Genomic DNA, 27,890 nt, shown 5'->3' with positions numbered 1-27,890 from the left:
AAGGAAAAAAGTAAGGTCAATTCAACAAATATTTTGTATGTAAAATTATAAATATATTTTAAAGTAGTTTTGAGGCAGATTTCTAGGAGTTCTTTTTTTTGCTTCAATCTGCTTCTCAATATTACAGGAAATGGAGTTGTTGCATTTTTTCAGTTACTCATTCTCATATTCAACAAAGATTGTGTAATCTGCTCTTACAAAGCAGGCAAAGTAGTAGCGATCAGGAACTGATTAAACTGCAACAGAGAGAAACATGAACAAATGACCTTTTATTTCGTTGAGAGATACAAAAGACAATTTTTTGTACCAGTAAATGGAACAAGCAGCCCAAATTCCTGGGAGTAAATAAGTCTGCAACAAATGTCATAATGGCTGGCAAGGTGAGGTGGCCTAAGAGGGAGAAAGCAGCTAGAAGAATCCTACTACTAATAAATAAAACAGTAGTAAAAGCTACAAAGTTACAATATCCAGACCCAAAAATTTATTCTCCAATGTATTAAAAAAAATTGCTTAAACATTATCCACATAAAAATTCTTTAATTTCATGCTTAATGTCTTGCATCAGAGATTATATTCAGCGAACAGGTAATTTTTACAAATAACCCAAGTGTCCCTGTTAGAGTCCCTTGTAGACTTTGGTCATCACTGCAATCAATGCATCTCAAAAGTGAGTGGTATCCCTTTCCTTTGGTCCCAGTTTTTGAAACTATTACTGCAACCTCTAGTTTACTTTGTTTCCCAAGAAAAATGCATTTGCAGAAAAAAAAATTAATTCAAGATAGTCCCTAAGTCATGGCAGTGGAGAATTTCCATTAGTTATCACACTTTATTCCTTCTCTGGTTCTATGGTTAAATTTTTCCTCACCTAAATCTTCCACCTCTTTGATGTCCTGGAATGTATAAAGCACTGAGTAGCATACATGACATCAATCCTGTGTAACCGATTGAGTAGAGAGTCCATACTAAAAAATAATTCTCTGGTATTTACAACTGCAACAAGAATATAATACACAGCTAGTTACCAATATCTATTTCTTATGTGTTTCACTGGAAAAATATATCAGCCAATTTCTATTGATGCTGATATAAATGGTTTCAGTGGAGGGTTATGTGTGCTTAAAAATGTTGTTTAAATTGGACTGGAAAGAGTTTTATTCTCAAGGAATACTGTACCAATACAACAGGAGAAAATGGCATGATTTTAGTAAGGATGTTTTTAAGTATATGACATGTATTATTCTCAAATAGATGTCTCATACATCCATACTTTTTGTCAAGGCTTAATTTTTAGGACCAAATAAAGCCTCTTAAAAGCAGGGTTCCTAGTTAAAGATAATAATGGAGTCAGCAAAAAAACAGACAAATGAGAAACAGGTACAAGAATGAGGGCTTAGAATACAGTATATGCTGATTTTTCCATTTTGGTTCAATTTACAGTAAGGCAGGGCTGTCCCTCTGCAACTGCAGAAGAGTCTTTATAGTGTTGTGGCTATAAGAAACTTCTTAGAATTCAGATATACAGATAAGCTAGTTTTATTTTATTATTAAAAAATTCCTTTTCTTATAGCACTCTAAAGGCTTCTTCTGAAGCATTATATAAATCTTTAAAATACCCTATTCCCTTTATTTTATTAATAAAAAAAACCACAAAGTATATTTTTATCTGCAGGCAAGCAACCATAAAGAAATTCCTTAAGAATTGAGATAGATTAATCTATATTAATAAGGCACCTTAAAGCAACAAACCAACATAATGAATCTAATTAGGATGTTTAATTTTAGATCTAAAACCACTCATTAAGTGACAGGGTGGGATGCCTTCCTAAACTGGCCTAATCCTATGTCCCTAGGTGGGTACCAGCACAGAAAAAGAGGGCAGGTGACCTAACAGGGGGTGAACGTGGTCCATTCCTGAATACACAAGTATTCCATCAACTGAATCCTTTCATGAAAATGGACATATATTTATATATAATGATGCTACTAAAACTCAGACAACAAAACTGATCAAGTTGTCCAAATATGAGTAGAATACCTAAACAGAGTTTCCCGTCCCCCCCTTCCCCAAATGCTCAACTCAGAAGCTCTTCTCCCTGGGCAGAACAATGTCTCCCATGGCTACTGCACACAGGGAATCAAGATGGAAAAGATCAAATGCAAACACATTTCCCATAGCATTATGTCTTATTTAGAGGTCAAAAGACCCAATTTAGCTTCAAACCAGACTCTTAACAATTACAATCTGAACCATTAACTGGTCTCTGCTGATACATTCTAAAATGGGCAAGGCTACATGTGTACACGTCCATAAAGAGTTATAAGTTTTTTCTAATTGGTGCCAATATCGTCCATCTACATAAGTGATAAGAAACCCACCATTCACATTTCTAATTAAAGCAAGATCCCAAAACTCAAAACATATCCAAGTAACCACTGAGCCTGTAACAGCCTATAGGAAAAGGTTTATAGTGACTGAGTTTCCACTTTTTCTTTGCGTGTCAAATGACAGAGAAGAAAATGAAGTAACCCAAAAGGTCAGCTGAAGCCTGAGTTATTCACTGTGAAAAGGGAGTGACAGAAGGTCCCAAAGTGGGAGGAGATGCAGGTTGGCATTGGGCGTGTCTGGCCGTCACACGGTGCTCCTGCCTCCCGTGGTCTCTCGCCCTTGGCGCATGTGGCCAGCCGTCAATTACTTCCCGTAAAACTTCTTGTTGAGCAGGAAAATCAGGAGGTTGACATTGACTTTTGCTCTGTCAAACAGTTTCATGACAGCGACCCCTTCATACTGTAGCTGTAACAGATCCTGTCCAGGGAAGAAAGGAGGGCAGTCATGGACTCAGCACAAACAGAGATCTTAAAGAGAATTTGTGATTTCATCTCATTCTGGATCATTCCTGTCCACAGAGGAGACATACAAGCCCCTGGAGGGTGACCTCTGGGTTGGTCTGATTTTTTAACATTTCATGCCTGACAGTGTAGCAACCATGCAGTGTATCTGCTATTTTTCACAAGGTAACTGACTCATACATTTCATGGATGATAATAATAATCCTTACATCAATTCTGACATCAAAGTTAATGTTAGCTTATGTTGCAGCCTGCTTAGGTGAAAGCTACTATATGACGAAAGTGAACAGGAAATATGAAATCTGGTTAGCATACGTCAAACAGAAATAAATTCCTTATCAGATTGTATAATAAAACACTGATAACCAGACTACTTATGAAATAGAGTACTTTGGTGAATGTATTTATCTGGTTAATTCATGTCTTATGTTTTTCATATCATCATATGTCAAATAAATTTTCTCCTTTTCTTTTTTTTTTTTTTTTTTTTTACACAAGACAACTGGGGTTTAAGTGATTTGCCCAAGGTCACACACTAATAAGTGTCAAGTGTCAGAGGTTCACATTTTACATAGGAACCTATTTACAAAATTGTATCCTATGTGTTTTTAAATAGTTGTAGAAGGGAAGTTCAGTACCTGGCAAATATATTTCAGAAACATGAACAAAAGACAGTAACAAGTTTCTACCACATTAGTTATGAGTACAATTGATTCAGAGAAAATAGTGAGAATCTGCATTAAAAGTAAATGTCTAAGGGAAAAAAAAGAAAACTTTAGTCACTCTCCCTTACACGAAAATCTATTTTAAAAAAAAACATTAGGGATAATGAATTACTCCCATTAGACACTGAAGGGTTTTTATAAAGAGATCTCCACTGGTGCATTTAGAGTAGTGTATGATGTACAAATTACTGTTAAGGATAAAAATTAAAGGACCTATCATTTAAATCAAAGCCTCTTCCCACACACAAGATAAATATACCAAGCATATTTTTGTATTTTTCATTTATATACATAATAAAATATGCTTTAAAATCTAAAAACATACTCCATCATTTTCCTTCCCATGAACATTGAGATATTCCTATATTTTTACATCAGTTTACACTCTTTCCCAGAAGACATTTTAAGGGAAAGTTCTTAGCTGGTAAGGAGAGACACTCCTATCAGTAACAAACTGGAGGTGCCTAAACACTCCCCTTTCTACTAATCCTTGCACATAATGTCCTTGCCCAATCATGCCCAACTAGGAAAAACAAAAATTATCAATGACATGAGATAATGGAAAGCTACCTGGTAAAGTATGTTACCCCAAATGATCTGTGTGTGAGAAGTAGGGTAAAAGACATTATTGAGGGACATGTACAAGTGATAAGAGTCATCTCAGTCAAGTAAAGTAACAAGAGATAGCAGACGGACAAGAGGAAGGCCTAAGGACTACTGGTGGATAATCCATGGGGAAGATGTGGAAAATGTGTTAGAACTGCAAGGGAGAAGGAGGAAGTAAGAGTTATTGATGGAGCTACATTAGGGAAAAGGCAACACCCAACAAGAGACTGGTCTGGAGGAGTGGCATATTAAGACACAGAAAGATCCTGGGATATCTGTTAGCTGTGACCTGGGACAAGTCACTTAACCTTTTAGTCTTAGTTTCCTCATCTGTAAAATGGGGACAGTGATACCAAATAATACCTCTTTCACAGAACTGTTTTGAGGACAAAATGAGAAAACACGCACAAAGCATTCTATAAACTTTAAAACACTGAAACATCAATTATTACTCCATTAACCAAAATAAAGAAATCACAGATTCAAAGTCCACACGTCTCTCTTAGAAACGTAAGGGAAAAGTAGATGTTTATTTATTTCCATATTGCTCCTGCATTAGAATAAGCTCCTTGTAGGCAGGAATGACTTCACCTCCCTTTGCATCCCTGTGCTCACCCCAGTGTGGAACACAAGGTAAGTGCTCACAAACACTTTCTGACTGACAGAACTACAGAAGCTTGCAGACTTAGACTGGGAGGGACCTTTTGAGGTCTGTTATCCACTTCAGCACCGCATTTCACAGAAAAGAAACTGCAACCTGAGAGGTTATGGGTCAGAGCCAGGATGAGAACCCAAATCATCAGCCCTCCTGCTTCTTGCAAGGCTCTGTCCTGCCAAAGTACCTCAGGCAGCAGCCAAGAAAGTTGCATGGGGCCAGCTCACAGTAGCCCCATTCCTGGGGTGGCTGAGTGACAGCACCCAGCACCAGGTGTTCAGATTCTATCTTGGCTATCAAATGACTGAGTGAACCTGAGGAATCACATCACTTCAGCCTCAGTTTCCTCCTCTGTAAAATGGGGACAACAGCAGATACCTCCACAGGTCAGGGTTGAAATGAGATCAAATAAAGCCCTTTGCAAACAATAAAGCACTAGGAAAATTCTCAGTAGCTATTGCTGGTTTGGTTTAGTTCCTCTCCTTTTAGTGCTCTCATCCACTCTCAAAGTCCCCACATAACCTCAGGACCCGCGCTTAGATAAGCACTCGCTCACTGTTTTTTCCCAATGAGGAGCTGTCATTATTTAAACCTCTGAAAAGAATTTTCTCAAAAGTTTATTCTTCTGTTTCTTTAGAGGAAGACTGGGATAATGGAAAGACCAATGAATATCCACTCCAAAGACCACTCAAAGGCCCCAGCTCTGCCACTTACAAGTTGTGAGATGTTGGTTATATCACATAACCTATGCCTCAGTTTCCTCATCTGCAAAACTGAATAATAGTATTTATAGGGACTCTCAGAGTCGTAACAATTAAAAGAAATACTCTGCATGAAAGTGCTTTGTAACCATGAAAAGCACTCTATCGACATGAACTACTGTTATTATTTAAGTGAACTTCTCTATGTAGGGCCCTCTATGAAAAAAACACTCACCTGATAATGTAACATAAAAGTCTCCATCTGAACCCCCATGAATTTGGCTTTTACTTCAAAGTCTCCAACTTCCTCCGTTGGGGTGATTTCAAATATCACATTTTTGAACCTGTTTAGAAAAACCAATAAATTACCAAGAGACCATAGCCTGCATGTCTTGTAAAAAAAGGAGGATGAGGGAGGGAAGGGGAAGGCTGTGAAATGAGGAAATTGCTTAGAGTCCATGAACAGGAAGGTGAGAATGTAGTGAATTGTTTGTTTTAGCTATCACCTTATTTTCAATCAATGAAACTGCAAATATTTGCTTTGGAACTTAAAGAAAAGATGAGATGCTGTCCCTAATCTAGCATCCCCGCTTTACTCAAGCAGGAATAATCAAAGACCCCAAGACAGTATCAAAGGAAGTCTTTAGGCAATCAATTAAAGCAGTATCTACCCACCATGTAGCAGAGAAAAAGGGTAGCAATAAAAAAAAGTTGGGTTGGGAATTAGCAGAAGGTAGGAAAGGAGGGAGAAAGAGGAGAGGCAAGAGAAGGATTTGGCTGGTCAGATGCTTAAGGCCTGAGCACAAAGGAGTGAACACAGTCTCTGGACATCATGCTGGGTAAATTTTTAAAACACAAAGTATCTCAGTTTCATGACTACAGGCAAACTACTTACTGTGGAAAAAGAGGAAGGCTGATGTTACATTACAATGAAGATGATCACAGACATTCCTACATGGAAGTTTTTGTGTAGTGCTGGGACACTATCTGGAAACCAAGTACTCAACAACCTCTCCTATTTGTGACACAGTGAGAACCAAAGAGAATATTCAAAGGGCTTTGGATTCCAAATAGACGTCCTGACAGTCAATGCATTAAAGCTCATGTACTTTACTCATACCTCAACTCCTTTCCAAATATAAATCCACTATCCTAAAGAGGTCACTGGCACCCCAGATCCTTACTCAACATCTACATACTTCTACTTGATGCACAATTCTAACAATCCTGGACGGTTAGTTTCCAAGCCTACAACATATTATAAACAGTCAATCAGAAGGAAAAGAGAGTAACTGCTGAGGTAGGCACACTGGCAACAAGAGAGGAGACAAATATTATTTTTAATATTTGTGTATATATATATGTGTGTGTGTGTGTGTGTGTGTGTGTGTGTGTGTGTGTATGTATATGGCTATACATACATACACAGAGTCAACTAGAATTTACCATGTGCTAAAAATACTGAAAAAAGCATGACATTCTGGAAACATATAGTATGGGAACTGATAGACAAACACTCCTCCATTCTCCCTCTACTCTGTCCCTTGAGAGATCTCATCATGGGTTCAATGATCACTAATGACTCTCACATCTGTATTTAACAGACATGTAGTATATCTAAGTATAACAGCCAGAATCTGTCTCCTGAACTGTCTCTACATTTCCAAATGCCTACCAGATATCCCTGGCTGGTACTTCAAACTCATCGTATGTAAGATGGTAGTCATACCTTTCTTCTCTAAACTCACCTATCCTTCAAATTTCCCTCTATTCATAATTTTGGATTCATCCTCAATTCAGTTCCTCCTTATCATGCCCTCTCCTCCTCCCATATCCAATCAACTGCCAACTTTGCTTGGTTCCAATCTCCATCACATCTTTTGTGTCTTTCTCCTGTCCACTTACAAGACTACCATATAGGCTTAGGCCCTCATTTCTTTGCCTCTAGTCCCTCCTCAAGAAACCCCTCCCCCATATTCATCCTACATTCAACTGCCCAAGTAGTTATCTTAAAAGCATGGGTTGTCAAATCATATCATTCTCCTTCTCGAAAATATTCAGTGGTACCTTATTGCTTCTAGGATAAATTATAAACTAGCATCAAAAAATCCACCATCATCTGGCTTTAATCCACCTTTTCATAGCCCTTTTTTTTCACATTATTCCCCTTCATGAACTCGACTCCAGTCAGATAAGATTATGAGCTGTCCCAAAATAATATCTTTTGCATCTACACATTTGTGGAGGCCATCTCCATATCTATAATAAACACCCTCTTCATCTCCATCATTCAAAATCTTTTTCTTCCTTCAAGGCTTCATTTTGGAGTCACTTCCTGCACCAGGATTTTCCTGACCCCTCCCACCCCCCCAAGCAAGAAGTTTTTTTCCTCTGTGGGAATCTTCTTAAAGTATGTTGGCCATATCTCTCCCTTGCTGTCATCCTCCCCATCTCTCCTTCTCCCCTGGGTACATGTGTATGTGTGTCATGTACCTCTGTGCATATCCATGCTACTGCCCTCCTAGCATGTAAACTTGACAATAAAAACTATTTATCATTTTTACCTTGATGTCCCTAGTATCTGGCAGATAATAGGTTCTTAACAAATGTTGAATTAAACACACCACAAAAGTCTTATATTTATTATAAAACCATATTATGGGATGTGTGTATATGTGTGTGTGTGTGTGTGTAGAAGATGAGGATGAAGAAGAGGAAGAGGGGGAAGGAGAGGAAGAGGGGGAGGAAGAGGACCCCCACTATAGCCCAACAAAATAATCAACGTTTATATTTGTACACCTGAATCATCAATAAGTGGTCAAATTACATTCAGTAGCCTTTGAATAAGGCACAGAAGTGTGTCATAGATGGAAATATTTCTACTTCAAACATATTGAGTTTCAATGCTCAAAAATAGTAAATTCTTAATTACTTGGGAAAGCTGCGTATCCGGAATAATTCATTCCCAGAGGACTGCAAAAGATTCTAGGGCCCTAGACTTGGGAGTCAGGAAGATCTAGGTTCAAATTCCATCTCGGGTTCTCAAATTGAGCATTAATGTATGTGAAGCACTTTGTAGACTTAAAGCATAATATGTGTTGTTATTATTACAAACTTATAAGGAAGGACACCTACCACAGTGAGACTGTGTACACAATCCAAAACAGATTGTCTAGAATGTACTGTAGGTGTTCCTATTATCCATTCTTACTCTAATTATTCTAATAACAGGGGAACTTAAAAAAATGTGTGTATGAAGAGAGAATTTGTAGAAGGAGAAAAAATTCTCGTAAGAAATGACTTGTTTCCTTGAATTTATCTTTCTTTGGCAATGAAAATATCAGGTATGACAAAAGGTATTCCTTCTTACCTGACTGATTTTCAGGAAGCTAAACTTTTACGTATGTGCTCTACCATGTACCCTGGTGCCCTCTAGTGCCAGTCCTGTAAGAGGTCAGTCTATGATTTCCTAAACAGCACAGAAACCAGAATTTTGCTAACAGAACCAGTTAGGTACGGCGTGACATCTGATCTTCGCATACTCAAGTAAAAAGTGTCATAGGATAGCTTTTCTTTGAGAGCAAAGTGCATCAAATGTCACTAAATGGGTGATCTGCCCCCATTTGGATTTTGGAGAGGAAACCCTATTGTGAGAGAAGATTTTATATATATATATATATACATATATATATATATATATATATATATGAGAGAGAGAGAGAATGTATACAAGTAAGACAATACTAGAGCCAATTAATACTTCCTTTCTTATTTATTTCACCAATAGGGTTATTTTTTTAAAATCATAGCTCAAGGAATGGTAGTCACAATTGAAGAACAACCAGCATCGGTTCAGCAGGTAGTGTGGTATGGGACCCAGGTAGAAGCCATACACATGACCTCTAAAAGTCCCGGACAGCCTGCTTTTCACTGTAAGGTGGAGAACAAATTTCATCACCAGAAAGTTGCCTATGCTGATGAAATCATACACTTCAGTTAAAAAAAAAGACAATCAGAAAATCAGTTTTTCAGCGTGGCTGGCCCACACCTTTAAAGCACACAGAACTGAAACTTGTTCCAAATGGCTCTAAATAATCATAGAAACCTGTGAGGTGCCTACGGCTGCCTCCCCTGGGTTCAAACACCTGCCTGAAGGGAGTTAGTCAGAATCATGATCATAAAAGACAAGTTTCAACACATCCTACCTGGAGCAGTCAGTCAGTAACTTTTCACGAAGGACAGTAAAGAATTCAAAAAAGGTAAAAATTAAGTGAATGCAATAAATATTGTCCATAGGCTAAGATATGTGAGAGAAAATGGCCACAGCCCAGATCCTAGAGGTAGAGAAAGGAAAATGCTTTAGCATAGATCCCCAGGACAAGAAGATCTGAAAGTCAGACACCTCCTTTGTGACCAATGAAAAGATTTGTACAAACATACAAACCAGGCTCATAAGCTACATGTCCTTTAAACACGCAGGTAGGTCCAGTACATAGAATGCTGGGCCAGAAGTTGAAATCCAACCTCAGACAGTTCCTAGTTATATGACCTTGGGCAAGTCACTTAACTTCTGTCTAAATCAGTTTCCACAACTGGAAAATGGGGATAATAATAGCACCCATCTCCCAGGGCTATTGCCTGGCACATAGTAGGTTCTTCATAAATGTTTGTTCCCTTTCCTCCTTCCTCCCAAAATAATTACCACCCACATATCCTGGGGGAAGGCTACCGACATACAGACATGAGAGACTTCATTTCTCTTTTCCTTCTTTACATCAATACAAAATTTGGTGCCATATCCCTGACTCTATTTTCCAAGGATATTAGATTTGTCATTTCTTGGTGATAGCTGAACATCTTTACATCATTTCAGAAGGTCATTGCCTTTAAGAATCTTCAATAGCTCCCTGCTCTCAGCCATAAGTCTAAACTCCTTTATCTGGCTTACAACTAATATATGCCTTCTTTAATTCTTCTCATATTTATTATCTGTAATGCACACTGAGCACTGTCTTAGACTCCCAATCTGTACTATATCACCTATCATTTCAGGACACACACATGTATGTGCATATACAGACACATACATATCATGTACATATGTATGCATACTTATACATGTATATGTCTATAAATCTGTATGTATATGTATACAACCGACAACCCCTTGTTCACTAATTACTTCATATAAATGTGCTCACTTTTCCCAATTAAAATGTAGCCTTTGGATTGGTAGAAAGAGCATTTTATACTTTTACCACATCCTTGAAGCTAAGGACAATCCTATCATTCAATAAAGGTCAAACACTAAAAAGTATTTCTTCTAGAGAGTGTCAAAATCTCAATTTGTTATTCCTCAATTTGAGGGTGGTGAGTTAGGTGATACAGTGAATTGAGCACCAGGTCTGAAGTCAGGAAGACTCATCTTCCTGAGTTCAAATCTACCCTCAGACGCTTACTAACTGCGTGACCCTGGGCAAGTCATTAACCCTGTTTTCCTCAGTTGCTCATCTGTAAGATAAGCTGAAAAAGGAAATGGCAAACCACTTTCAGTATCTTGCCAAGAAAACCCCCAAATGGGATCACAAAGATTTGGACACAACTGAAAACTGATTGAACAACAACAAATTTTAAGGGTAGATTGATCACTGGTAGGATTTGAGTAGCTTAAATAGAGTAGGCTCTGCTACCTGATTCCTACATTTTTAGGATAAAGGATTCTTATTCACTGGTTATGTTGATATGCCCTGAAAAAACAGCCATGTGGCTAGCTGTGGCACTTGGAGTGGACAGGCAAGGACAGAGCAGAGAGATAATAGCAGAGGATGGCTCTGAGGAGAATATGTGGATCACACCCCATGGTTTCCACTTTCTCACTACAATGATGTTACTTGTTAATTTTACCAAATTCTGATGAACTGTGTCCCAGGGAAGTCCCCACCAAGCTGCCCATGATTCTCTAAGAATAGTAAAGAGATGTTAGGTCACTCACAAGATACCAGTACACTGTAACTGAGAGACTGAGTTGTCTGTGCTCCAAAGCTAGCTAGTGAGCTGGGGGTAGATGGAAGGCATAGCATGGAGACCTTAAAACTGTTTGATACTCACTGCTTACAGGCCTCTGTACTTCTGAGAAGCATTCACACCTTTCTGAAGGTCTCAGGACTCTCCCTTTTTTTTGTCTGGAACAGGAGAGTTCCCATCTATAGAGGGGCTAAAGCTGCAGGGGAAGGTACTCTGCTAACCACTAAACTTTGGGGTGATCATTAATTTCTGTAGTTATCTGTAATAGGTTACTTCCTCCTTCTTTAATGGGTCAGAAGCACTGGGGAAACCAGTACAGAGTCTTAGAACACAAGAGGTGTTCAATAAGTATGTGCTGTTGCAGATAACAATGAGAAAATAAGAGAGGCAGCCCAGACAAAAGAGCCACATCTCTAAAGATGGAAGCTGGATAAATTCTTGCCAAGTAAAAAAATATATTAAATAAGCTGCAGGTTCTTAGGCTAAGGTGGGGGTGGGATGGGAATGCAGTGTCCCTACAGTCCCACCTCTGGTTCATCTAGCTCTAATTCTCTCTGTCCAGATCCAGTAAGAACTACAGGAGGGAGTGCCATGCTTGAAAAAGAAAGACTGATGACTTCTATGGAAATAACACAAGACTGCCGCTCACAGATTTGGGTGGCAGCCAAAAAGCGAACTCTCCATAAATCTTGAAACAGTTCTGGCACAAGTAGCATAATGAGGTATGGTTAATCTAATAATGGACACATGTTGCTTTCAAAGAAAGGTACTGTAGGCCCATTGGCGTCCCTAGGAAGGTAGGTTCTGGGAATGGGTTAGCTTGTGATAAGACAGGCAGTTTAAAATGACATTTCAAGAATCACTTACATGAGATGTAAAGACAGTATGACACAAAAGAGGAATTTCTGTACACAGATCAGCTCCTTGTAAACAAAGTTAGACAGCTAACTGGACACTCACTGATTCACTTGAAGGTCCTCAATTTCCAGAAGGACTCCCTTCTCATGTAGTCGTGCGGCTGTGTATTTCAGGGAAATCTTTTTACTTTTCTTTCCTTTCATCTCTCTTGGCTTCTTAGACACCCTGCGGAAATAGAAGAGGAGCATTTAATGTCCACAGCTACATATCCCATGCTTAATCTCAGCAAATAGTCTGGGAATAGGAGGTCATGGGTCAAAGAAGTTTGTCTTTAAAAGTAATAACCAATACCCACAAGGGGTCAAAATGGCTCAGTGTTCCGCACCACCAACTGCTTACTCTTGGCTATGTGTTCTACTTCCAGTTTTGCAACTCATATTCAAATTAATTTTGAATAATTCATTCACTATCTAGGACTCATCTTCAAAACAGAATTACTGATACAAAATTCCCATGCACAACTAACATCTCTCCCTTGTATTCCCCACCACCTCTAAGAGGAGTGTACACACATAGTACAGGTTTAAAAAAATACTTGTTGGTTCATTTAGCACAGCTATAAAAAGACCTTGAATCCCAGTCTAAGACACCATGGACTTCATTTCATAAAGAAAAAAGAACCATTCTAAATTGTTGAACAAGAGCATGACATAATGATGGCTGTTTTAGCAAGGACAACCAAGCTGAGGAACACAGCAAAGCTTGGGATTCCAGCCAGGAAGCGCCTCTGGTGAGAATATCTGTCCTTCATTCATAGTTCTGGAACTGGAATGAACAGACAGCAGAAGACAGGGAAACTAGTGAGGCAAGGATGATAAGGGGCTGGACTATAGTGGCAGTGATGGAAATGGGAGACAAAAAGACAAAATTTAAGCAACTCTATTTTGAAGAGAAGGAAGCTAGGTAGTGCAGGGGATAGAGCACCAGGCCTGGAGGCAGGAAGGCCTGAGTTCAAATCTGCCATCAGACACTTACTAGCTGTGTGACCCTGGGTAAATCACTTAACCTTGTTTGCCTCTGTTTCCTCATCTGTAAAATGAGCTGAAGAAGGAAATGGCAAACCACTTCAGTATCTTTGCCAAGAAAATCCCAAATGGGGTCACAAAGAGTCAGATACAAATAAACAACACCTGAACAAAAAACAACAAATTCTATGGGGAAAATCAGGACTTGGGGCGCTTCCTGGCTGGAATCCCAGGCTTTGCTGTGCTCCTCAGCTTGGTTGTCCTTGCTAAAACAGCCATCATTATGTCATGCTCTTGTTCAACAATTTAGAATGGTTCTTTTTTCTTTATGAAATGAAGTCCATGGTGTCTTAGACTGGGATTCAAGGTCTTTTTATAGCTGTGCTAAATGAACCAACAAGTGGAGAAAAAAAGAGAAGTAGCCAAGCAAATTTCTAGGTGTAGGAGAGCAAACGGGGAGATAGAGAAGTAGGCAACAACAGTTCCAGAGGAAAAGAGCCAAGGAAGGAAAGAGAGAGAGGCAGGAACATCTAGAGAAATGGTTAAGAGTGTGTAAATGGCAGAGGAAGTCAATGGGAGAGCTTCAGGAAGTGAGTGTGGTAAAGAGTTTTGAATATAACAAACAGGTCAAAGAAGACAAGAGGTCTAAGAAAAGACTTTCCCCAAAGTATCTATATCATGACCAAGGACTCTTAAAAACCCAAATTACCTCAATCCAAAAATATTTAATCTGTAATGGTATAATCTGGTCATGACATTTATCCCTTTCTGACTTTCAACTGCCTCAGGTGTCAAATGAAGGGTTGTCCCAATGAGATATTCTCTCAAATCACTTCCATCTCAAATTTCCAACTGTCATTTTCAGTAAAAAGTAAGATGTTTAGGAATAAAGAAGCATTTCCCAGAACCCTCAAAATCATATTAAAAAAAAGTTATCTATTACATTAATCTGTAATGCAGGCCATGCTTGAACACCTTATCATAATGCTCTCATCAACTAACCGAAGAATAGCTAGAGATTGATGGGAACACAAAAAAGGAAAAAAGCAACCAGCCAGCCAAGCACTTCAGGGAAGGATATCAACAAGCACAATTCTCCAGCCCTTATCTTTCCCTTCCTTCTTCCACCTCTTTTCTAGCTCTACACCCTGACGCAGAAATTTTTGAAAAATACTTACTTGCCCTTGCTGGCCAAGTTATCCAAGCAGGTTTTGATGTAGCTTTTATAATAGTCCACTTGCTCACCGTAAAACGTGGCCTTGGAGTTCAGAGCATTGTAAGTCTGCTGCAGTTTGACCAGCTCAGCTTTTCTCCTCTGTCGATACCTCCGCTGATTCCGGATGTCCTATGGAAAACAGAAGATCAAGACTGACTGGCCAGAGGAAAAATAAAAAGTAGGTCCTAAGGTTTTCTTAAGTCTTCCTCACAAAATTCTGCACCTGAACATTTACCTTTTACTTTGAAAATGGCCAAACAACATTCTATTGGGAAATAAAAAAATTCTCATTTCAGTGGTTTTATTTTGCATGCATGCCTTGCAAGTATGTTAAGCTGATAAAGAATTTTTCAGCATTGCCCCTGGAAATACGCAAAAGTGCATTGTTCCACATAAAGGGCTGGGATGGGAATTCTTTCTTCCATGTGAGAGAACACCATAGTCCTTTCATAATCTGAAGGCAGGTTGCTGACTCAAGAGCTCCCACCTCTGTGAAGGGATCTGAAATGCAAACTGCCAAAGAAAGGCAGAACACTATGGTTTCCCTGGGGTCCTACCTTGGCAATATCATTTATCAGTTCCTGGTATTTGTTCTTTGGATTCACTGTCCCAAGCTCTACCAGCTTCTTCAAACCCGACTGGATCTTATCCTTCTTCTCCTGGAGGCTCAGGTTACTGTCTTCCTTGACAGATTTGGCTTTTTTCATCTTGTCAGGAGTTTTAGCATCACGGATGGCTCGCTTCTGCATGGCTCTTTGATGTTCTGTTTCCTAAAGAAATCAAAAGAAAAGTTCCATACTGGTTCATGCTAATATTAAAAATCGAGATAGTGTATTACATCCAGCATCTTCCACATATCACACCATTGGAACAGAACAAAGAATGGAAACCAAGTTTTTTTTTTTACTCCAATTTACAGATAAGGCAAAGAGAAATTAAGCACCCTTGCTTAAAGCAAAAATCAGGGAAAGGCATGGGATTGGAAATCAGGTTCTTTCTCCTCCACTGCACTGCCTACTCCCATATAAGTCCCTTTCTGATACACTAACAGAATCATGGGACTGAAAATGGTCAGTCATAAATCTCCCTAATTTTATGCCATGGTGCAAAATTGCCAAGACTTACTATTCCTCCTAGAGACTCTCCATGCTCACTGCATTTTTTAACTAAACACAGACTTGCTATTTCTACTTCCCAGTCACCCATTCTCCTTTAAAATTCAAAGGTAATGGGCTTTCTGCCCCCACCATTCTACGCCAACTTCTTTCCTCAAAGGTAACTTCCTTCAAGCCAAAACCAATGCCTTTACTCAGCTCTCATTCATTTCTATTTCTCAGCATTATTAACCACTGTAAATTATCCTCTCTGAAACATTTGCCTCCCTTGACTTCTCTGACCCTCCAGTTCCCTGGTTCTCTTCCTACTTTTAAAATCTCTCTTCTGATAAGGTTTGCTAGTTCTTCTTCTTATTCTTATGAGGCAGCTAGGTGATGCAGTTGAAAGAGCACTGGATCTAAGTTTAAAGAGGGCCTCAGACATCTATTAGCTATATGACCCTAGGCACATCACTTAACTTCTGCCTCAGTTTCTTCATCTCTAAAATAGGGATAATTAACAGCATCTACTTCCTGCGAGAAAGACAATATTTGTAAAAGCACTTTGAAAACTCTGAGCACTATGTAAAGATGCTAGCTATTATACCTGTCCATACAATATACATATTTTGTCAGAGAGAACGTTTCTATCCACCACCCTCCAATCCTCAACAGTGAGCTCACCCACTCTTTTGGCTCAAGTTATCACTTCTAAAATACTGATTCCCAAATCGGCATCTGTAGCCCAGACCTCTTAGCCAAAGCCCCAGTCCCAGAATTTGAGCTACCTACAGAAGTTACTTTTAATATCCCATCATTACTTCATATATAACATAGAACTGGTTTGTCTTTCCAACTTCACCATTCTGTTATACAAATACTACTTAAACCTAGTTATCTAGGCTAAAAAACCGTGGCAGTCACCTTTAGCTACAATCTGTTCTCTCGATGCACATATTCAAAGACTTATATCAGACTAATTCATTAAGACTAGAAGAAACTGTAAGAAATCATCTAATCCAACCTCCTTACCTTGCAGATGAGAAAAATGAGGCCCACAAAGGTTAAGAACCTTGATCAAAGTCACAAAGTCAGTGAAGGAAAATGGCAGCACCACTTCCTAGAAGTCTAGCCTCCCCAGCTCAATGCACTGTGGACTCCAAGACACTGCCAGGCCCTAGCAACATGGCTTTGCAATGTTCCTCACCATTCATATTACTACCACTCTAGCCCTGATTCTTATTTCATGCTCAAACCACTTAAACAGTTTCTTCCTACGATCCCTTCTCTCTACAATTCATCCTCCATATGGCTCCCAGATTAATCTTTCTTAAACACCATTTTCATCTTATTCCTCTTTTCATAAACCTATTTGCTAGCACATCAAATTCAAATCCCTTTATCTTTCCTGGCCCTTCATGATCTGTTCTGATCTATAATTTAACTAAATCCATCTGAATCATGAGCCACTTGGGGACACGAACCATGCCTGATTCACCTTTTACACGTGCACAGTGATCAGAATCCACAGCTGGCTAACTGACCAGTCCTATATCAAATCAAATAAAGTCAGTTAACCTCAGATTTTTACAAAAACCTTCTAACTTTTCACATCTACGCAGCACCTTATTACCCAGGTGCACACATACATTCTATACTCATACCAAAGTTTACCTCTCTATGGTTTCCAAAAATGGACTCCTTTTTCTATGAGCATATTTTAAATATTTTACCCCTCCCTACCCATCCATGTCATACCAGTGACCAGCTGGATGCTTTCACCTCTGATCAACTCAGTGCCCATCTTCTCACTGGTTTTCATCCTCTCCTCATAAGGATGGTGCACTCAGCATCCTTGTCACTACCTACGCTCTTTGTGAGCCTACTTTAATTTAAAAAAAGCTCAGAATGAAGCCAGTATTCTCAGCTGTACCTGTTCATTGGTGGTAGGTGTTTCAAGGATCTCAGTTAGCGTCTCTCCTGGCTGGAATCGGATGACATCCACAATTAAATGCTTTGTACTAAAGGAAAAGAAAAAAATGTTTCAAAGATCTTCTTAATTAGACCAGTGTGACAACAATTCAAATGCTGCTGATGCCAGGCCTTCAAGGATCCTCACAGCTATTTATATAGCTTTCAAGAAAATGGAATGTGTGTGACAAAGGAATTCCATGAAATTCATTTCATTTCAGTCATTTAATGAGAACGAAGTCCTGCTAAATGCCAGGCAGGATCAAGGCAAGTCAAAGCCCAAGTATGAGGTACAAGTCAAACTTCCTCATTTACTAAAACCATGAGATTAATTTAGCTCTATCACTCCTACTAATTACTAAACTCAATACTCACTTAAGCAAGATAGTCCGAGCATCCATTTCTGAATTTTCATCTCCAGGCACATCAAACTTGTTTGTCAGTGTGAGAGATACTTCTGTCTTAGCCAGACCCTCCTTATTTGGGTCATTTAAATTGCCAGACCCTTCCCCTAGATTTGCAGGGAAATAATTAATGGAATAAGACTGGTAAAGAAAGAATATGAGAAGACTGAAGATAAAATATCTTTTTCCTACCTCTAGAATACAAAAAAAATCCCTCAGGTGGGCCAAGAACAATCACCACTAGTAACAAAAAGCACAACTGTGCCATTCAAATGAAAGGCACCAAGGAATTCATAACAAATATGATTTCTACTCCATCTCAATGACTTCCCCTCCACCCCCAAGATCTGAAATGCACTTTAAGATTATAATTCTTTTTTCTGCTCTCTGAGATTTTTTTTTCTGAGGCAGAAGACAAGACTCACCGATGAGGGACTCAATAGTAGGTACTTCCCCAAGATCATCTAGTAGTTCATGAATGGGATCATTATGTTCAGGAGCAATGGCATCCTGGTGATCTAAAAGCAACTGAAGAAAACATTATTGTCAAAAATTTGTGGGTAACCCACTCTGTAACAGTCCATGTTTGCAAGCATTGTATTTTATAAAGAAAGACAAAAGGGTACAATCCCTGCCTTCACTGAGTTTATGATGAAACAGAAAAGACCATCCCAAAGAAGTGCATATGTTAAAAAAGCCAAATCTGTCAAGGAAGACAGTAACCTGGTCTAGTTTACCAGATTTCAGTGTGAGTAGGAGAAACAATGATAGCCTTCGGATACCTCACTGGCAACAATGGAGAATTTCAAGTGTTTATATTATCTTCTCAGGTGACATAAGAGAGAGAAAAGGGTACCGCAAAAGGAATATTAAAAAATCATTCTAGATTTTAAGGAATAAAGTCATCACTGTACCTAGTTAGCTGTCCAAAGCAAACTTACCAGTTACAGCATGATGCCCTTTCACCAGGGATGATCATCTGTAAATGCTGTGCACGCTCTCCTTCCTGCCACTCTCTGTGTTCCTCCATGCCCTTGGCTCTTCTGACTCCTTGACTTGTGCTGCATCTAATTTACTGATTCTGTCTTCCACTTCCTGTGCCCTGAGTACTTCACAAGATTCTGTCCTTGGCTGCCTTATCTTCCAACACTATACTCAATTTAGTGATCTCATTCACTCCTATGTCTTCAACTATGGTGAGGGGGGGTAACTCCCTAATCTGAACCTATGGCCCAGACCTCCTCCCTGTGTTCTGCAACTACATGTCTAGCAGTTTACCAGGCATCTCCACCTGCATTAAATGGAATTACATATGAATACTTACTTGATTCTAAGTATTTACCAATGAAATTCATATTACATCACGGCTAGGGGAAAATACATGAGATCTAGAATACTGTTTATAGGAAAAGTAGATAAAGATACAAGACGCCACTGTCGGGTGGGAAAACAGGACAACCTTTTAGTAGAAGGACTGCTGAAAATGTCAGTTAATTTCTGCTTGTTGACTCTTCTGCTTAAGTTAGTGCTATTCAAGGTAGACAGTTAAGATCTAGAGGTAATAATAAACGAAAATAAATTGGTAACAAAGATCACTCCAAGGTAAGGAAAATGGATGAAAGAATGCAGAAGATCCAGACAAAAAAAAGAGGGAGCAAGAGGAATAGGAAGCTTTTAAGACACTATTAAAAATAGTAAGATTAAGAATAACAAAACTGAAACAACAGGACAGATACAGAATGATAGAGTCAAGGTGTTTCAATTCCAAAAAGATCAAGAATCGGCCAGAAAACACCCCTGTTAAAAGATTATAATGCTGAGGCACCAGGAGATGGAAAAGTGTATATACTTTGATTTCCAGGGTGGCAAAGTTGTATCTGTAGTTACTACTTTTACGAATTCCTGAGAGAGTTGCTGGCATAACAATACCCAGGGCAGCAATCAGAAACAAGATCAGTGGAGACATTCCAAACAGGCAGATTGATAATAATAATGACATGATGATGATAAATGATGATAGCAGCATGTATAACATTTTAAGGCTGGGAAAGCATTCACAGGCATGATCTCATTTGATCCTTACTCTATGAAACAGATGCTATTATTATCCCCATTCTATAGAAGAGGAAATAAATCAAGTTTCAGAGAGGTTCAGAGACTTGCTGAGAGTCCCACAGCCAGCATGTCCTTCTAACTCCAAGTCCAGCACTCTCCACACTATGCCACGTAGCTAACTAGGCAGGAGCACACAGAAGAAGAGATCTTCAGGCTCTTCTGATCAGAACCATATGCTCTTTCTGATCCAAGTAACATTCTCTCAAATCATGCTTACAGGACAGACAGAACTGGCCCTGGGGCTCAGAGAGACCGAAATTCAAACTGGATAACTGCTGCATTACTCTCAGTAAGTCATTTCTGAATTTCTGTTTCCCCAGCCATAAAATAGGGTAATAATATCATCCACATCACAGTGAGGTTGTGAGGGACCAAATAATCGAATGCCTATCAAGTGCTTTGAAAAACCTTAAAAAATACAGAAATGTGAGTTGTTGGTCTCATCATTATCATCAGACTGTTCATCAGCTTCATTTCTGCCCTTTGGTATGGCTAAGCCCTCCTGCACAAATATGAGCAAAATCAACCACTCCTCTTGTTGGTATCAAGGATGGAGGAGGGAGCCTTCCAAAGATGGGAAGACAGAATTTTATACTTCTCCCCTTCCACACATTGCATTATCCCAACGTCCAGGAAGCATTTAAAGATAGAAGGATGGAATCCAGGGACTAGCAGAAAAAGAAATACTTACTGTGTGGGTATTGATGATTTCACCAATAGAAATGTAGATAACTGGTTTGGTGACAGTCACTAAGTCAGAATACTCATCCACATTAAATTTATCCTGCAACTCTGGCACATCACATGCAGTTTGAAAAAAGCGTCTAGAAAAGGCACACACACAAAATAAATGATTTAACAGATAAGAAAAAGGTTGAGAGAACACTTTATAATTCTCCCAATCAGAAGTTCACAAATACCACCACTAAATCTCCTCAAAGCATGGAAGAAATGAATCTACATATAATTGCTAAGTCCACAGACACTGCTATCATATTCCCTCTCCATATACGTTCTCCCTAATAACCCTCTCTCCACCATTCCGCATCCTCACTGAAAGCACAATGCAACCAGGCCATAGGTTAGGTTTCTCGCGGATCCCCCAGGTTTACTGGCCCATACAATTTAATCCCTTGTACACAGGCCATACAGAGCCTTAAGCTTAAGTTAACTAAAAGCTTAAAAGTTAGGGACTGACCCAATAGTCTTTTATTTTGCTAGATATGGTTACTGTCTCTGTCCTAACCTTTCTACAGCAACTTTAGGAGGTGAAGGGAAGTGAGGGGGATGAAGAATAAATAGCAACCTAGTATACTGACTCTAACTTTACTAAGAAAAAGGTATTTGCTAAGACTCAAACTTTACAGTGAAACCATTCTCTCAGATAATGAAGTGGTCCTTCTTCCTCTCTCTGTTTTTGTTAATATCCTCTTTCCTTTTCTGTAGCACACTGGACACTCAACTATCCCTCCACTCCTTAATCTTCATCCTTTCCCTATATGTTAGTTCCTATTCTATTGTCTTTCCACATGTCCAAGTCTTAACATCTTTAAAAAACATTCACTAGATCCCACCACCCTCTCCAAATATCACCCTTTATCTGTGTTCTCTTATCAGTCAAATTCCTCAAAAAAGGTGTCTATAATCATTGTCGCTGGTTCTCCTCTCATTAACTTTTCAGCTCTGTGCAATCTGGTTTCACACTTTGTCACTCAATTAAAACTGCTCTCTTCAAAATTACCAACAATTTCTTTAACTGTCAAATATAATTACTTTTTCTCAGCTCTCATTTTTTGCAACCCAAGAAGCTGCATTTGACATTGCTAACCACTCTGTTACCCTGTATACTTGATCCTCTACAGGCCTTTTTGATGCTAGTCCCTCCTGGTGTTCTGCAACCTAACTACCCCCTTCTAATCCTACCTTTTGCTATTTCATCATCCAGATAATGTCCCCTCACTGTAGGTGTTCTGCAAGGCTCTATCCTGGGCCACCTACTCTTCTCTTTCTATACTATTGCAGAGCTCTCATGATTTTAATTATCATCTCTACGATATGATTTGTTGACTCCCAGATATATGCGTCCAGCCCATTTCTCCCATGAGCTTCAATCCTGCATCACCTAATGCCTATTGGATATTTCAGAATGGATATACCAGACATCTCCAATTCAACAGATCCAAAATTAAATGTTATCTTTCCCCCAAAGCCCACCAGCCCTCTCCCAAATTTCCTGAGTTCAAAGACAAAACTGAACATATCTGAAAAATTAATTCACATACCAACCCAGAAAACAGTGAAAACACTTGGTTATTAATTTTATCTTTGCATAATTGTTTCACCCCCTCAGAAACATCCTCTGTACCTGAACTTCTGGTAGGAATGAGAGAGATATTCATTAATTATGCTTAGGTGAGAATTATCTCCCAAAAACATCTTATTGGAGGCTGCATGTTGGAGCATCTTTGCAATAGAACCAAGGTTTCTTCGTTGGTCTGTGGTGAGTTGGCCTCCTGCTGACAAGTCAATGATGTCAAAAGCATCAGGAGCCACAATGGCTGGATTCATATACCGGTAGTATAGCAGGTTACCAATAATCTAGGGAAAAGTTCAGGAGAGAAGTCCATGGGAGGCAAATATCACTTGATAGGATAATTGAAAACAAGACAATATTTCAAAGTCAACTATTGGGGTAACTGCCGAAAAAGTCCAGTTTCTCTCTTAAGCAGCCTTCAGTGTTGGGATTAACCAAACTGATCAACTATCTTGTTACTCTAGCAGATGCAGAAAAAGGAAGAGAGCAGAAATGAAAAAAAAAACAAACTACCTACTGAAGGAACAGATGTGGAACATAAAAAGTGGCAGGTTTAAAGTCTAGTCTGTTGGAACATCTTTCTCAACACTAAAGTTAAAAAGAGGAAGGCTATTCTCACTTGTGTATCTTTCACACTGAACAATGTTAGTTCGTGTCAATGAGGAAGCTGATCTAGTAAGTAGAAAGAATGGTTAACTTGGACTCACAGTCTTGCAGCACAGTGCCTGGCCCACAGGAAGAACTTAATAAATGCTGACTGACTTGACTTGAGGTCAAACATCATCCCTGTGGCCTGGGGCATCAGAACTGGAGACTCAGGTTCCTCATAATGTTCCCCCTGCCTACTTCATAAAATTGTTACATGAATCAAAATGTAACACATTTTCCTTATTCTTTATAAGAATCTTTATATTCTTTATAAGAATCAAAAAAGAACATACAACCTAAAGAATTACTACCATAAATGTCTAATATGAATTCTTCTGGATGATCCAATTAGCAAGCTATGTCATTAAAGTCTGCATCCTGGTTCAACCCTGCTCCTAATAGCATAGGATTCTCATGAAATGGAGCATTAACTCAACATACATTCCCTTCACTGAAGGATTCAAGCAAACTCTCAGCTTTTCCCCTAAAGTTCCAGTCAGAAAAAAAAATTAATTCACCTGAAGAGAAAGTCTAGAATCGATGCCTCATTGAAGGAAAGCACAGAACTAGGAGAGAGGAGAAAACAGCATTCAGGTTTTAAAAAAAATAAAGTAAGAGCACAGCAGTATAAGGCAAAAAGAGTAGCCACTGTCTCAGTAGAAACAAACGTTTGCAGCTCTTCCACCAGCAACCAGCAGAAGGAAGGATCCAACAGAGAAAAGACAGGGCTCAAAGAAATTTATTGCAAGACAGGAAGTTGCCTTAAGGTAAAGTTTCTGCCTACATCCATACTGGCTAAAATCACTGTACTCAGAGATTATCAGTAAGATTCACATTCAGTATTTAGATGTTTTATTACATCTAGATGAAAACACCTGCTATGGGTCCTACAGTCCAGTCTAATTTTGTATATTTCTCTACAAAGACAGAAGTCCATATTTACCAGGTTCTTACCTTTAGGAGCTCATCCTCACCAGCATCCGGGAACTTTTCATGCAGTGAATCCTTCAAGACTTTAGCAATGAAGCGCATCCCATAACTATAGGAGAGACAATATTCGGTAAATTGACAAAGAGAAAGAAGACAATGGATGGGTAAAACTTAAGGGCTAGGCAGTTTACTGCACTCACGGGATTTTGTCCACAGAGCCAACTATAGCAGAGAGGAATTTGTCAGTCACTGCCCTCATGTTCCTAATGGAGGAGTCAAGACGAGTCTTTACCTCTTCATGAGACAGTGCCTGCTCAGGGGTCACGTCATACGGCAGTTTGCTGTTGAAAATGAAACCACAGAGAACTATGTCAGGTCAACATTCAGAAGCAGCCCAGATCAGAAGCTAGTACTCTTTGTGAGCCATGTGGCACACTTCAATTTCAAGCACTAGGAAATAAAAATGTCAAACTTCTAATTTTAATCCACTCTCAAACAGGAGGATGGATGTGAGAGTCTTTGGAGAGTTATCTGCAAGTGCAGAGTATTAGGATGATCTGCTATGTGCTAGACCAAGGGGCACTGGCCATCTTCATTCGAAGCTGATGGTATTTGCTTCTGAGTGTCCACAGAAAGTGAGTAATCAGGTAATTTATATGTGAGTAGAAAAATCCTACAGCTTCTATTAAATGACAATTATGACTTCTCGTCAGACAACTGTAAAATATGAACATGCTAACACAAACTTCAAGTTTGCTAGTGTCAAAGAACATTTTAAACTTCTGAAAGTATCCCTTTTATCAAATGTAAATATAACATCAAGTACTCTTGCAATCACAACAGCAAGACTGTTACAGGATTCCCTAGCACCCAGCACAGTAAACACTTCATGTTTGCTCAACCGAACAAAGTTTTTAAAATACTCAATGGCACTTTAGTTCCAGGAGATGCAACACATTTATAGAACTGACTACACCTGGATAATCATAACTAAAGATACATACAAAATGGCTCCTCAGGAGGACAGTCCCAGAATGAAAGAACCTCAGAGTAGGCAACAATACTAGGTCATCTGGAGTAACTCATTACCTAATCTACTCTATCAAATAGAAAGGAGAAAACTGTCCTCTGCTTGAACACTTCCTGTGATGAGGAGCTCACTCAAACAATGTAGTGCTATGTAGAAAAATTATTAGATTTGGAATCAAAAAGCCTAGGTGTGATCTGATGTTTCCTACTTACGTAACCATAGATTATGGTTATGTAATCATATACGATCTGATGATAATTAGGGGAAAGTTATTCCTTATGCTGAGCTGAAATTTATAATTTATAAAATGACAAGTCTACATGATTCCTAAGGTCCATTTTGACCCTAAATCAATGAAAAAAATTTATTATATCCTTCCCAAGGACAATTCATCTCTTGTCCAGGCTAACCCCAGTTCCTTCAACTGTGCATTACAGAATATGATTCCAAGTTCTCTCACCTTCCTGGCCACCCCCCGACCCTTTGAGGTCATGAAGCAGAAAGAAACCAAATACTTGGGTTCAAAGTCTCTCCTGCTTTTATAACCCCAGGCCGGCCACCTCTTCTTTGAGCATAAGTTGGCACAGTTATAAAATGGGAGGATTGTTCTAAGGAAAAAGCAAAAGTGCTCCTTGTAGTAGGAAAAAAAATTGGAAACAACTTGGGTGTCAATTGATCAGGGAATAGATGAACAAACTTTGGTATGTGAATGGAACGCAATATACTGAAACCATAAGAAAAAAACAAACATGGGGAACTCACAGAAATATGGGAAGACCTAAATATGCTGCTACAGAGAAAAATAAGCAGAAACAGGAGGACAATATATACAACTAGAACAATGTAAATGAAAAGAACACTAAAGAGCAACTAAGCTACAGGGAAATGTAACGATCAATCCTGCCCCCTGGAAAGAGACAATAAAGTACATCTCCAGCATTCCAAAGTGAGGTAAAAGGGGACTGCAGGGGAGGAATGTTGTATACACTGTCACACACAGTCACTTGTCTGTTGTTTGATTTTGCTTAACTGTTTTTCTTTGCTACAAAAAAAGGGCTCCTGGGGGAGCCTCTTTGGAAATAGAAGGGATGCAAAAATAGAAGGTATCAATACAATCTGTGCAAAAAGCTTCAAGTGCAGTAATAAGAAGTATCTACCTAAAACCTTCAGTAAGCATTATATGCAATGGAGATAAGCTAGATGCATTTCCAATTAGATCAGGGGTGAAACAAGGATGTCCATTATCGCCACTATTATTCAATATGGTACTAGAAATGTTAGCTGTAGCAATAAGAGAGGAAAAAGAAATTGTAGAAATTAGAATAGGCAAAGAAGAAAGTAAGTTATCACTCTTTGCAGGTGATATGATGATATACTTAGACAATCCCAGAGATTCAAGTAAAAAACTACTGGAAATAATAAACAACTTTGGCAAAGTTGCAGGTTACAAAATAAACCTGCACAAATCTTCTGAATTTCTATATATTAATAACAAAGCCCAATAGCAAGAGATAGAGAAATCCCTACTTAAAGCTAGGGTAGACACTATAAAATATTTGGTAATTTACCTGCCAAAACAAACCCAGGGACTATATGAACGCAATTACAAGACACTTTTCGCACAAATAAAGTCAGATCTAAGTAAGTGGAAAAACATCAGTTGATCGTGGGTAGACTGAGTCAATATAATAAAAATGACAATTCTACCTAAATTAATTTACTTATTTAGTGCCATACCAATCAAACTATCAGATAATTATTTTCTAGAGCTGGAAAAAATAATATCAAAATTCATCTGGAAGAACAAGAGGTCCAGAGTACCAAGGGGACTAATGAAAAGAAATGCTAGGGATAGTGGCCTAGCATTACCAGATCTCAAATTGTATTATAAAGCAGCAATTATCAAAACCACTTGGTATTGCCTAAGAAACAGAAGGGTAGACAAGTGGAATATGCTAGGTACTCAAGACACAGTTACTAGGCAATAAATATAGCAATCTACTGTTTGATAAACCCAAGGACCCCAACTTCTCGGATAAGAATTCACTGTTCAACAAAAACTGCTGGGAAAACTGGATAACAGCGTGGTGGAAACTAGGCATAGACCAATGCCTGACATTGTACACAAGAATAAAGTCCAAATGGGTACACGATCTAGATATAAAGATAGTTACTATGGACAAACTGGTGGAGCAAGGAATAGTGTATTTATCAGATTTATGGAGAAAGGAAGAATTTTTGACTAAAGAAGAGATAGAAAACATTATGAAGTGCAAGATGGATAATTTTGATTACATTGAACTGAAAAGTTTTTGTACAACCAAACCCAATGCAACCAAGATTTGGAGGGATCCAAAAAACTAGGAAAGAATTTTTGCAACTAGTGTCTGTGATAAAGGCCTCATTTCTAGAATATATAGAGAACTGAGTCAAATGTACAAAAATTGAAGTCAATCCCCAATTGATAAATGGTCAAAGGAAATGAACAGGCAGTTTTCAGAGGAAGAAATTAAAGCTATCCACGGTCACATGAAAAAATGCTCTAAATCACTATTGACTAGAGAGATGCAAATCAAAACAACTCTGAGGTACCACATCACACCTATCAGATTGGCAAATATGACAGAATAGGAAGATGATAAATGTTGGAGAGAATGTGGGAGAGTTGGAACACTAATTCATTGTTGGTGGAGCTGTGAGCTGATCCAACCATTCTGGAGGGCAGTT

General features: G+C 38.8%; 1 protein-coding gene across 1 annotated transcript in view; it reads right to left on the bottom strand.

Annotated features, from left to right (window-relative positions):
- Positions 1 to 254: 254 nt before the first annotated feature.
- The window catches only part of IQGAP1 (IQ motif containing GTPase activating protein 1), a 115,690-nt gene continuing 88,054 nt past the window's right edge, over positions 255 to 27,890 (bottom strand). Inside the window, exons 27-38 of the mRNA XM_072628492.1 lie at positions 24,334 to 24,474; positions 24,158 to 24,242; positions 22,607 to 22,839; positions 20,933 to 21,065; positions 18,552 to 18,654; positions 18,098 to 18,233; positions 17,685 to 17,772; positions 15,215 to 15,427; positions 14,620 to 14,786; positions 12,519 to 12,641; positions 5,770 to 5,878; positions 255 to 2,803 (exon numbers count right to left, since the gene is read on the bottom strand). Of these exons, the coding sequence (XP_072484593.1) occupies positions 2,690 to 2,803; positions 5,770 to 5,878; positions 12,519 to 12,641; positions 14,620 to 14,786; positions 15,215 to 15,427; positions 17,685 to 17,772; positions 18,098 to 18,233; positions 18,552 to 18,654; positions 20,933 to 21,065; positions 22,607 to 22,839; positions 24,158 to 24,242; positions 24,334 to 24,474 (1,645 nt within the window). The 3' untranslated portion in view covers positions 255 to 2,689. The remainder of the gene's footprint in view (positions 2,804 to 5,769; positions 5,879 to 12,518; positions 12,642 to 14,619; positions 14,787 to 15,214; positions 15,428 to 17,684; positions 17,773 to 18,097; positions 18,234 to 18,551; positions 18,655 to 20,932; positions 21,066 to 22,606; positions 22,840 to 24,157; positions 24,243 to 24,333; positions 24,475 to 27,890) is intronic.

Source organism: Notamacropus eugenii, chromosome 1 (genome assembly GCF_028372415.1).
Source record: "Notamacropus eugenii isolate mMacEug1 chromosome 1, mMacEug1.pri_v2, whole genome shotgun sequence".
Lineage (NCBI taxonomy): Eukaryota > Metazoa > Chordata > Mammalia > Diprotodontia > Macropodidae > Notamacropus > Notamacropus eugenii.
The sequence above is the reverse complement of the archived record's forward strand: the minus strand, read 5'-3'. Positions and strand labels throughout refer to the sequence as shown.